Source organism: Balaenoptera acutorostrata, chromosome 8 (genome assembly GCF_949987535.1).
Source record: "Balaenoptera acutorostrata chromosome 8, mBalAcu1.1, whole genome shotgun sequence".
NCBI classification, from domain to species: domain Eukaryota; kingdom Metazoa; phylum Chordata; class Mammalia; order Artiodactyla; family Balaenopteridae; genus Balaenoptera; species Balaenoptera acutorostrata.
This window is the reverse complement of record NC_080071.1, coordinates 59,211,336-59,224,073: the sequence shown is the minus strand read 5'-3', so window position 1 is coordinate 59,224,073 and position 12,738 is coordinate 59,211,336. Positions and strand designations below refer to the sequence as shown.

The 12,738-nt window shown below is 38.6% G+C and overlaps 1 protein-coding gene across 2 annotated transcripts in view; it reads left to right on the top strand.

Moving 5' to 3' along the window:
* KCTD18 (potassium channel tetramerization domain containing 18) overlaps nt 1-12,738 on the top strand; it is a 29,600-nt gene that overhangs the window by 11,682 nt on the left and 5,180 nt on the right. For both annotated transcript variants that reach the window (XM_057551961.1, XM_007190491.2), the window contains one exon: nt 6,286-6,388. In XM_057551961.1, coding sequence (XP_057407944.1) covers nt 6,286-6,388 — 103 coding nt within the window. The remainder of the gene's footprint in view (nt 1-6,285; nt 6,389-12,738) is intronic.

Below are 12,738 nucleotides of genomic sequence, written 5' to 3'. Positions count from 1 at the left end.
GCAGGGGACACAGGTTTGAGCCCTGGTCCAGGAAGATCCCACATGCCGCGGAGCAACTAAGCCCGTGCGCTGCAACTACTGAGCCTGCGCTCTAGAGCCCGTGTGCCACAACTACTGACGCCCACGCGCCTAGAGCCCGTGCTCTGCAACAAGAGAAGCCACTACAATGAGAAGCCCGCGTACCGCAACAAAGAGTAGCCCCTGCTCGCTGCAACTAGAGAAAACCTGCGTGCAGCAACGAAGACCCAATGCAGCCAAAAATAATAAATAAATACAATAAACTTATTACAAAAAAAATAATAAAAAGAGTTTCTGTAGCACCTACTGTGTACCTAGCATTGTCCTAGGAAGTATACCTCTAAATTAAGCATAAAATGTGTAATCAAAAAAAAAAAGAGAGAGAAAATGAAAATAATGCTGGGAAGATATCTAAAGAGCCCTTAGAAAACAAATATTCTTTAAATGCACACTTTGAAATTTGACTGTCTTTACCAAGCTGCTTATGTGAGTTGAAAATAGTAATGCTGCTTGATATTCAGTGTGATATGTAGTTTAAATTCAGTATTTCTTAGTCCTAAAACAACCCTGTATGCTGTTTACGATTTTATTGATGAGGAAAAGAAGTCTCAGAGAGACATGACACTTGCTTAAAGATCACAGAGGGTTAACTGTTCTATGCCTAAGTATTTTTTTCTTAATTAACATATATTGAGTGTCAATTAGGTGCAAGCACTATAATTAAGTCCTAAAATTGTCCAAAGATAAATAAGACACATCTCAGTCCTCAAATGATCTTAAAAGCTGGTAGAGAGAGATATTGCAAGTCACGTAAGATTGAATAAGGAAAGGAAGAAGCTTTTTAAAACTCTCTATCAGCTGTTCCTCTTTCAGGCAGCATGCTAGGACCAATCCTTTTTTCCCTCCACTTTGCCCCACTCACTTTTCCTCCTTTTTCTTTTCATATCATGCCCCTCAAATAGATAGGATGAAGTGTGTTGAACAAAATGCTATTCTCTTTAAGCTTATTACTTCAGATTTAATTGACTTTGAGACACTTGGGCTTAAGTTGAAGAACAACCCCCGTGGTGTTCTTGTCTCCTTCTGTGCCGCTGGACTAGCAGGCTGCCTGGGAGTCTTTGGGAGGGCCTGGCTGGGATTCTTCCTCCACTGACTCAGGAAGCTGGAGGAGAGAGCGGGGATCACTGACTTTAACAAAGTGTGTGACTGATTTTAACTTTTTAGAAAGCATGTAATAGAGTATCATTGTTATCTAACAAAGTTCTGGAAGGCCTGTGGAAAGCCATAATACAGGAAACAGAAGTAAGAGAAAGAACTATTGGGCTTCCCTGGTGGTGCAGTGGTTGAGAATCTGCCTGCCAATGCAGGGGACACGGGTTCGAGCCCTGGTCTGGGAAGATCCCACATGCCGCGGAGCGACTGGGCCCGTGAGCCACAACTACTGAGCCTGCGCGTCTGGAGCCTGTACTCCACAACAAGAGAGGCTGCGATAGTGAGAGGCCCGCGCACTGCGATGAAGAGTGGCCCCCGCTCGCCACAACTGGAGAAAGCCCTTGCACAGAAACGAAGACCCAACACAGTCAAAAATAAATAAATAAATTAAAAAAAAAAAAACTATTGAAAGGAAGAAGACAGTTATTGTTATTTGTGGACAATATGTCTTTGTAGAAAACCCGAAAAGAATCAACTAAAGGTATTTCAAATGATGAGTTTAGTAGACTAAACTAGCTAGATAAAATATAAAAAAAGATTAGCAGCTTACTTATGGTAAATTAATTAGAAATTATAGGAGAAAATCCCATTCACAATAGCAATAAACAAAACGAAATAACTAGGCTGCCCCACCAAGAAATGCTTGGGTCCTTTACGAAGAAAACTGCTAAAATGTATTTATCTGTCCATCCATCCATCCATCCATCTATAAAAAAGAAGAGATGAAGATTACTGTGAGACATACCGTGATCCTGAAATCTGAATATTATAAAGATGTCAGTGTTTCTCAGATTAAATTATAGGTTTAACACAATTCCTACCAAAATATCAATGGACCTCTTTGAGAATCTTGAGGAAATGATTCTAAAATTCCTTTGAAAGAATAAACAGGTGAAATACCCAAAAACATTTTGGGAAGTAGAAGTCATTAGAGGGATGAGTTTAACTCTGTTTGATGGTAAAAATACTATATGTAGCTCTATACTAATAAAACCATGTCTTTCTGGTACAAGAATAGATGCAGAGATCAGGAGTAAAATCCATGAAATTTATAAGAATAAAATTACTATGTGATAAGAAAGCATTAAATACCAATAAAAATAGATTATTTGAGAAATATGCTTGGGAGAAAAACAGAACTTGAACCTCACATCATTTATGAAAATAATCCCAGGTAGATTTATGAATGAAAAATGAAACTATTATAGACTATAATGAAATGTAAGCAAATAACTGATTTCTTAATAGGGAAAGAAATTATAAGCTTAAATAAAACATAAAGACAAAGATAAATTTGATTACATAATATTTAATGTATTAACTTTAAAACATAAAACATAAATAAAATTTAAAAACTAATAAAAAACTTGGATAAAAGTGTTGCATTAACTGGACAAAGATTATCCTTACAATAGAAAGGGTTTATTTAAATTGATTAGAAAACCAGCTCAACCCTCCCACAAATAAATGTATAAGGTTCATGACCATAAAAGTCCCAGAAAAGGAAATAAACGTGACAGAGGTTCAAACTCATTATCAATGAACTATACATTAAATGAGAACTATTTTTTTATATACCACATTAGTAAAGATCTCATGCATTCTTGGCAGGAATAAAATTCATATTACGTTTTTTGGAAATAATTTATCAGTACGTATCAATAGCATCAAAATTGTTCATATTCTTTGAGCCAATAATTCTACTTCTACTTCTACTTTGAGCCAATAATTCTACTTCTACCTTAAAGACATAATCAAATGCAGACAAAGGCTTATGAACAGAGATGTTCAACTAAACATTATTCATAATAGGGAAAAAATAAAAGCAATATAAATGTCTATAATACAGGGTTAAATACATATTGGCACATCCACAGGTTATAGATGAGATATAGCTATTAAAATTATTTTGAGGGAATTCCTGGGCAGTCTGTTGGTTAGGACTCCACGCAGCCACTGCAGGGGACACGGGTTCGATCCCTGGTTGGGGAACTAAGATCCCACATGCTGCGTGGCTGAAAAAATAATAATGATAAAATAAAATAAAATAAAATTATTTTGAATAACTTTTTACGTTGATGAGTGCCCATGATAAAGTAAGAAATGGTCAAAAGCAGGAAACAAAATTAAATATAATGTGTTTTCAATTATGTGCATATCATACGAATAGAAAAAAGACTGGAATGAGATACATCAAAATGTCATGAGCCATGATTCCTAGTTTTAGGATTAGAAGTGATTTTTATTTTTTTTATATATATACTTTTATATATTTTTCAAGTTTTGTACAATGAATGTGAATTATAGGCAGGAAAAAAATGAAAGTCTTAAAAACAAATTGCAGTATATCCATTTAATGGAATACTACTCAGAAATAAAAAGAGATGATTATTGATACATATATCAACATGGATGAATCTTCAAAACATCATGGTAAAGAAGCCAGACACAAAAGGCTACGTGGTGTATGATTCCATTTATATGATACTTTGGAAAAGGCAAAACTAAGGGATGGAGGGCAGGGCATCAACTGTAGAAGGGTAGGAGGGAACTTTTTGGGGATGATAGAAATGTTCTGTATCTTGATTGTGGCCATAGTTACATGACTGTATACATCTGTCAAAACTCAGTGTACTGGGCTTCCCTGGTGGCGCAGTGGTTGAGAATCTGCCTGCCAATGCAGGGGACACGGGTTCGAGCCCTGGTCTGGGAAGATCCCACATGCCGCGGAGCAACTTGGCCCGTGTGCCACAACTACTGAGCCTGTGCGTCTGGAGCCTGTGCTCCACCACAGGAGAGGCCGCGATAGTGAGAGGCCCGCGCACCGCGATGAAGAGTGGCCCCCACTTGCCGCAACTAGAGAAAGCCCTCGCACGGAAACGAAGACCCAACACAGCCAAAAATAAATTAATTAATTAATTAATTTAAAAAAAAAAAACAACTCAGTGTACTTAAAAAGAGTGAATTTTATTTTATGTAAATTATATCTCAATAAACCTGACTTAAAAATAAAAACTTAATGGATGAGATCTGGTGATGTTTTTGTAGCAGAAGTAGGTTTGGGAGTATGATCAAGCAGTTCTAGAAAGTTGTTGTCTTAAAATGAGGTCCATAGACTTCGAGTATTTGGACATGTCTATTATATATAATAAGTTATGTGCCCAGCTTGCTAAGTTGGTTGTTATTACTAGCCCTTTAATGATTAAAAAAGAAGACACCAAGTTCCTTCTTGGGACTTAAAGGTTACTGTTGTTTTTAATACCAAGCAGTTTTTATTCAGCATCATTCTTTAAGCCTTTTTTAATGTGTCTATGTATAATTTTTATGGTTCTTTTTTTTAAAAATGAGGTGAAATTCACATAACATAGAATTAATTACAGTATACATTTCAGTGACATTTGCTACATTAACAGTGTGTGTAACCAGCACCTCTATTTAGTTCCAAAACATTTCTGTCACCCCAAAAGGAAACCCAGCATCCATTAAGCAGTTACTCTGCATTCCCCTCTCCCCTCAGCCCCTGGCAACTACCAGTCTGCTCTCTGTCTCAGTGGATTTGTGTATTCTGGATATTTATATAAATGGAATCATACAATATATAACCTTTTGTGTCTGGCTTCTTTCACTTAGCATAAGGTTTTTAAGCTTCATAAGAATACATTTTCAGGGACTTCCCTGGTGGCGCAGTGGTTAAGAATCCGCCTGCCAATGCAGGGGACACAGGTTCGTTCCCTGGTCCGGGAAGATCCGACATGCCGCGGAGCAGCTAAGCCCGTGTGCCACAACTACTGAGCATGCGCTCTAGAGCCCGCGAGCCACAACTACTGAGCCCGCGTGCCACAGCTACTGCAGCCCGCGCGCCTAGAGCCCGTGCTCCACAACAAGAGAAGCCACCACACTGAGAAGCCTGCGCAGCACAATGAAGAGTAGCCCCCGCTCGCTGCAACCACAGAAAGCCTGCACACAGCTATGAAGACCCAACACAGTCAAAAATAAATAAAATTTTTTAAAAAAGGAATACATTTTCAGCTTTCAATCAGAAACATATCAAACTATTATATATAGAATGGATCAACAACAAGGTCCTATTGTATAGCACAGGGAACTGTATTCAATATCCTGTGATAAACCATAATGGAAAAGAATATGAAAAAATATTTATATACACATACACATATGTATGTATGTATAACTGAATCACTTTGCTGTACAGCAGAAATTAACACAACATTGTGAATCAACTATACTTCAATAGAATAAATTTAAAAAAAGAAACATATCAGATTTAAAAATTAAGTGAATTTGACTGGAATCTTGGCCTGCTGCATTAACACAGATTATTCTCATTTGAAAAGATGCCTATAAGGTATTGATACCTCATATTCGTACAGTGGTTGCCTCTTACAGAGTGGTCACAAAATTTATCTGATTTGATGATTGCAGCAACCTCGTGAGGTAGACAGGGCAAGTGTTAGAACCCCTACTGCCCAATCCTTTCACATTACTACCAACACTATGACTTATAATAAAGGCACCTAACATCTCTTGAGTGCTAAGTCTGTGCCAGGCCCTGTTCTAGGCATTTTGTTTTTATTTTCTCATTTAATCATCGCAGCAAGGTACTATTATTGTATTATGTACTATTATGTATGTATTATGTATTATGTACTATTATTGTCATCATTTGACAGATGAGAACAATTTCCCAAGGTGATATGATTAGTGAATGACAGAAAAGGGATCCAGGCCCAGGCAGTTTTGGCTCCAGTGCCTGTGCCCTTAACCAGCACACACTCAGTTGCCCAAGGTCTGTATAGCGACCTGCTGGTTATCAGTGGCAGAGCTGGGGCGGCTGGTAGCCAGCTCTTTCTGGACCCGGGTCATGAGCTGTGCCACTATTGCCCTGGCTCTTCTTGGGAGCACTTCCTGCTTATACTTCTCTTCATCAAATGGGAGGCATGAACCTTAAACTGTTTCTGGCCGGTCTTATACAAAAGTGTTGCTGAGCCTTTGCCAGTGGACAGTGGTTCTCTAAATTGTCTTTTTATCTTCCAGGTGTTAGCTACTGGCGGGTGCCTCATGAGCTGATAGAATGTTGGACTCTGGAAGAGCGGCCTTTACATGGAAGCCTGCGTCACATGGCCCCAATTCGAAAGAGGTTATCTGTCCTTTGTTGATTTTTTTAAAAATTAATCTATGACCTATATTTTTACTGCCTTTACTGGGGGAGTGAATAATGGTTCTTGACCTCATTGAGCTTATTAATTACCTAGGTGAATATTCTGCCTTACCATCAAAGTATAAATCTTTATTTATTTATTTATTTTTGGCTGCATTGGGTCTTCGTTGCTGAGTGCAGGCTTTCTCTAGTTGCAGTGAGTGGGGGCTACTCTTCGTTGTGGTGCACAGGCTTCTCTGTGGTGGCTTCTCTTGTTGCGGAGCACGGGCTCTAGGCATGCGGGCTTCAGTAGTTGTGGCACACGGGCTCAGTAGCTGTGGCTTGCGGGCTCTAGAGCACAGGCTCAGTAGTTGTGGCACATGGGCCTAGTTGCTCCGCAGCATGTGGGATCTTCCCGGACCAGGGCTCGAACCTGTGTCCCCTGCATTGGCAGGTGGATTCTCAACCACTGCATCACCAGGGAAGCCCCAAAACGTAAATCTTGAGGGAATACCCTGGCAGTCAGTGGTTAGGACTCTGTGCTCTCACTGCCGAGGGCCCGGGTTCAATCCCTGGTGGGGGAACTAAAATCCCACAAGCCGTGTGGTGTGGCCAAAAAAAAAAAAATTAAATGCAAAGTTACCAGAACTATGTAAAAAGTGGAAGTAATTCTTTAAAACTGAGTTATATGGTATGTTCTTTTTGGGAGAGTATGATTTTAAAAATACTACTGGACACAGTGGGAATGCTGTGGTATTTTTCCCCACTAAAGTGAAATTCCAGACTTTATTGGCAATAGTCAAGAAATCTATTAGACTTAATATTTGAAATTTCCTGTGACTTATTCTGAATCCCTTTCTCCTTCCTGTTACCACAAATAACATTTTTATTTAGTAGTATTATCTTGTGTTCTATGAAATCATTAGCACTGAATTCACTCCACATCTGTGTCTTTCACTGTGGTTTAAATACATTTAAAATTATATTTCCTTTTCATTATCTTGGGTAGTATTCATGACTTTCAGACATTCTGATTTCTTGATCATCTATTCTAGCATTTGATTCAGTGCCCGTATGAAATTTCAGACTGCTTTCTTACTTTTGCCCTCTGGATCTTTCACAGAGGTGCAGAGAATTTTATTCAGTTTTTAGTAGTAAATCATATGTTAAAACAGATCTTTTTGCTTAAAGGCTCTCATTTTATTATCATTATTTATTTTGGTGTTCGAACTTATAGTTAGCAAATATTATTTGGGTCTAGAGCAGTAGTTCTCCATTGGGGGCGGTTTTGTTCCCCAGGGGATATATTTGGTAACGTTTGGGGACACTGTCAGGTGGGGGATGTTGCTGGCATCCAGAGGGTAGAGGCCAGGGTTGCTTCTAAACGTCCTAGAATGCAGAGGGCAGCCCCCCATGACAAAGAATTGTTGAACCCCAAATGGCAATAGTGCTCAGGTGGAGCAACCTTGGACTAGAGTCCAGTGGAAGATGTGTACAAAATATAAAGCAAGCAGAAATGGTTTTATGGAAACTCTCCTCTGTGTTAGTTGTATTTTTCCTCTGGGATTTTATTAAGCATCATTTTTGATTCATGGACCAGGTAACGATGACTTAGAAGTACTTGTGAGATCCCAAAGAACCATTTCTCACCTACAAAATTTTAGTTATGTTCAGTAGAGTTTTGAGGTTGAATATATTATATTATATTTCAAATCACTACGCTATTATGATCCCATTTCCAAAAATCAGAGTTCAGTATCTCATATTTGCCTCTGAAGACACAACAGTGCTGAGTCAGAGGGAGAAGACTTGGAGGATTGCCATTACACATGTTCAGAAGGTGATCTTCATGAAGTGAAACTGATGGAAGCAGTGGAAGGAGCAGGCAGGCTTTTGACAGTGGTTGCTTGACAGTTTGACAGTTTTAAGGTCATTTAAAGTAATGTCCCCTGTGATTTTTTTCCTTCATTTTGTTGGTGTAGTGTATCATATTGACTGATTTGTGGATGTTGAACCATCTTTTCATCCCTGGAGTAAATCATCATGTGTGTTGCTTTTAATGTATTGTTGAATTCAGTTTGCTAGTATTTTTTTTGAGGATTTTTTGCATTTATGTTCATCAGGGATATTGGTGTGTAATTTTCCTGTGGCATCCTTGTCTGGTTTTGGTATCATGGTACTACTGGCCTTAATGAATTTGAAAGAGTTCCCTCCTCTTTTATTTTTTGGAAGTGTTTAAGAGGGACTGGTATTAATTCTTTGAAGAATTGGTTTGGTAGAATTCACCAGTGAAGCTGTCTGGTCCTGAACTTTTGTTTGTTAGGAGATTTCAATCTCCTTAGTAGTCATTGGTCTGTTCAGATTTTCTATTTCATCATGATTTAGTCTTGGTAGGTTGTATGTTTCTAGGAATTAATCCATTTCTTCTAGGTTGTCCAATTTGTTGGCATATAATTGTTCATAGTAGCCTCTTATGATCCTTTGTATGTCTATGGTATCAGTTTCAACATCTCCTCTTTCATTTCTGATTTTGAGTACTCTTTTTTTCTTGGTGAATCTAGCTAAAGGTTTGTCAGTTTTGTTTATCTTTTCAAAAAATCAGCTGTTAGTTTTATTGATCTTTCCTATTGTCTTTTTAGTCTCTATTTCATTCATTTCTATTCTAATCTTTGTTATTTCCTTCCTTCTACTAACTTTTGTTTGATCTTTTTCTAGTTCCTTGAGGTGTAAAGTTAGGTTTTTTTATTTGAGATTTATCCTATTTCTTGAGGTAAACATTGCTATGAACTCTCTTAGAACTGCTTTCACTGCATCCCACAAATTTTGGTATGTTACATTTCCATTTTTATTTGTCTCAAGGTATTTTTTGATTTCTCTTTTGATTTCTTCTTTGACCCATTGGTTGTACAGTAACATGTTGTTTAATCTCTATGTATTTGTGAATTTTCCAGTTTTCTTTGTGTAATTAATTTCTAGTTTCATACCATTGTGGTCAGAAAGAGAGCTTGATATGATTTCAGTTGTCTTAAACTTACTGAGACTCGTATTGTGGCCTAACACATGATCTATCATGGAAAACGTTCCATGTGCACCTGAGAAGATTGTGTACTCTGTTATTTTTGGATGGAATGTTCTGTAAATATCTGTTAAGTCCATCTGGCCTAACATGTCAGTTAAGGCCAATGTTTCCTTATTGATTTTCTATCTGTAGGATCTATCCATTGATGTAAGTGGGGTATTGAAGCTCCCCACTATTATCGTATTGCTCTCTGTTTCTTCCTTTAGTTCTGTTAATATTTGCTTTATTTTTTAGATGCTCCTATTTTGGGTGCATTAATATTTACAAATGTTATATCCTCTTGTTCGATTGACCTTTTTAAGATTATGTAATGCCCTTTTTTGTCTCTTATTACAGTCTTTGTTTTAAAGTCTATTTTATCTGATAAAAGTATAGCTACTCCAGCTTTCTTTTGGTTTCTTTTGGTTTGCATGGAATATCTTTTCCCATCCCTTCACTTTCAGTCTGTGTGTGTCCTTACACTTAAGTGAGTCTTTCGTGGGCAGCATATAGATGGGTCTTATTTTTTGATCTATTTAGCCACTCTGTGAATTTAGTCCATTTGCATTTAAAGTAATTATTGATAGGTATGTACTTATTTCCATTTTGTTGATTGTTTTCTGATTGTTTTTATAGTTCCTCTCTGTTCCTTTCTTCTCCTGCTCTCTTCCTTCATGGTTTGATGACTTTTTTTAGTGGTATGATTATATTCCTTTCTCTTTATCTTTTGTGTATTTACTATGAGTTTTTGCTTTGTGGTTACCATGAGGCTTACATATAACAACTTATATCTATAACAGTCTGTTTTAAGTTGATAACAACTTAAGTTTGATTCCATTGTAAAGCTCAACATTATACTATCCCCTGCCACGTTTTAGGTTTTTGGTGTCATATTTTACATCATTTTATATTGTGTATTCCATAACTAATTATTGTAATCATAGTTATTTTTATTACTTTTTTCTTTTAACCTTTATACTAGCTTTATAAGTGATTAATATACTACCTTTACTATGTATTTACCTTTCCAGTGAGATTTATTCTTTCATATGTGTTGTTACTAATTAGTGCCCTTTCTTTTCAGCTTAAAGAAGTCCCTTTAACATTTCTTGTAAGGCCAGTTTAGTGGTGATGAACTCCTTTAGCTTTTGTTTGTCTGGAAAACTCTTTATTATTCCTTCAATTCTGAATGGTAATTTTGCTGGGTAGAGTATTCTTGGTTGGATTTTTTTCTTTTACTACTTTGAATATATCATGCCACTCCTTCCTGGCCTGCAAAATTTCTGCTGAAAATCTCCTGATAGTCTTATGGGGGTTCCTTTGTATATAACAAGTTATTTTTCTCTTGCTGTTTTTAAGATTTTCTCCTTGTCTTTCACTTTTGACATTTTAATTATAATGTGTCTTAGTGTGGGTCTCTTTGGGTTCATCTTTTTTGGAATTCTCTGGACTTCCTGGATCTGGATGTCTCTTTCCTTTCTCGGCTATATAGTTTTCAGCTATTATTTATTCAAATAAGATTTCTTCTCCTTTCTCTCTCTCTTCTTCTGGGAGCCCTATAATGTGAATGTTAGTCCATTTGATGTTGTCCCATAAATTATCTTCACTTTTTTCCCATTCTTTTTCTTTTTCCCTGCTCTGATTGGGTGAATTCCACTGCCCTGCCTTTGAGTTGACTGATCCTTTCTTCTGCTTCATCTGGTCTGCTGTTGAACCCCTCTAGTGTGTTTATCAGTTCAGTTATTGTATTCTACAGCTCTGTGACTTCTATTTGGTACTTTCTTATATTTTTCATCTCTTTGTTGAAGTTCTCACTGTGTTCATTCATTCTTCTCCCCAGTTTGGTGAGCATTTTTATGACCATTATTGAACTCCTTCTCAGCTAAATTACTTATCTATGTTTAATTAAGGTTTTTTCCTGAGGTTTTATCTTGTTCTTTCATTTGGAACATATTCCTCAGTTTCTTCATTTTACTTGACTCTCTGTGTTGGTTTCTATACAGTAGATGAAACAACCACCTCACTCAGTTTTGAAAGAGTAGCCTTGTGCAGAGGATGAACCTTATTGTTTGGCCCTGCCCCAGCTCTTAGTTGACTCTCAAACCTTTGCGATTGTCCAAGCAGCCTATTATATTTTTAATAACTCCCAGTATTTGAGGATGAGCCAAGACCTGTCAGTGTCCCAAAGGGGAGGATCTCATCACCTAGATTGAGGCTGCTTGGAAGCCAGACCCTCAGGCGGCAGCTTTTAGAGCTATACAAATATATACAGTCCTGTGGGACTGCAAATGTAAGCTCTGCTGGCCAACAGAGCCAGGCAATCCGAAGGTGTCCCCTTGGTGGCAGCTGCAAAAATCGGGGCTCCAGCTGAGTGTATAAGCTCTTTTCAGAAAGATTCTGAGGAGCTGGAGCAAGGCAGAGAGAGAGAGAGCACCAAGATGGCATTCACAGCCTATGTTCCTTGAGAGCAGCTCTGTTTGGCAATACATGTGTGCCAAACCTGAGGCCTGCCCCTCAGGCCGAAGCACTAGGACAAGCAAAGAGGCCTCCTTTGCAGAAAGACTGGGGGATGTTCCTCAGTCTGTTGTCTGTGCAGTGTCCTGTAGATGTTAGCCTGCCAGGAACCATCTCTCTGATTGCCACAGTCCCATGGGACTCAGGAATGCAAGTCCCACCAGCCACCAGAGCCAGGGGATCAAGGGATCAAGGGGCATGCTGTGGGTGGCAAATACAAAAACCAGGGGACCAGATGCATGTAAATTTCCCCTTCAGGAGACACTGGCACTTTGGAGTGTGGCAGAAGGTGGGTGTGAAGATAGCACCCACCCTATGAGGTCTCTGGGAAAGATTATAGTCAGCCCCTAGATGCGTGTTTAATTAGAAGTCTGCCCCTCAGGCGGCAGTCATGATGATCAGCTAACAGACCTCCGTCACGGAAAGACTGAGCTTCTGGGTCTGTTGCTTCTTGCTGCATCCTGGGGTGGTAGCTGTTTAAGAACTCTTTCTCCATTGGTTACAGTCCTGTGGGACCCACAAGCATAAGCCCTACTGGCCACCAGAGCCATGCAATGTAGAGGTGTCTCTTGGCAGCATTTGCAAAAATTGGGGTACCAGACAAGGCTATGAGCTCCTTTCTGGGTAACACCAATTGTTACAGTCCCATGGGACCAGGAATGCAAGCTCCACTGGCCTCCAGAGCCAGGTAATCAGGAGGTGTCCCCTGGCTAAGAGCCATACAAAGTGAGGGTTCCAGACGAGTATAAAAGCTCTCTTCCAGGAAATACTGGTGCTC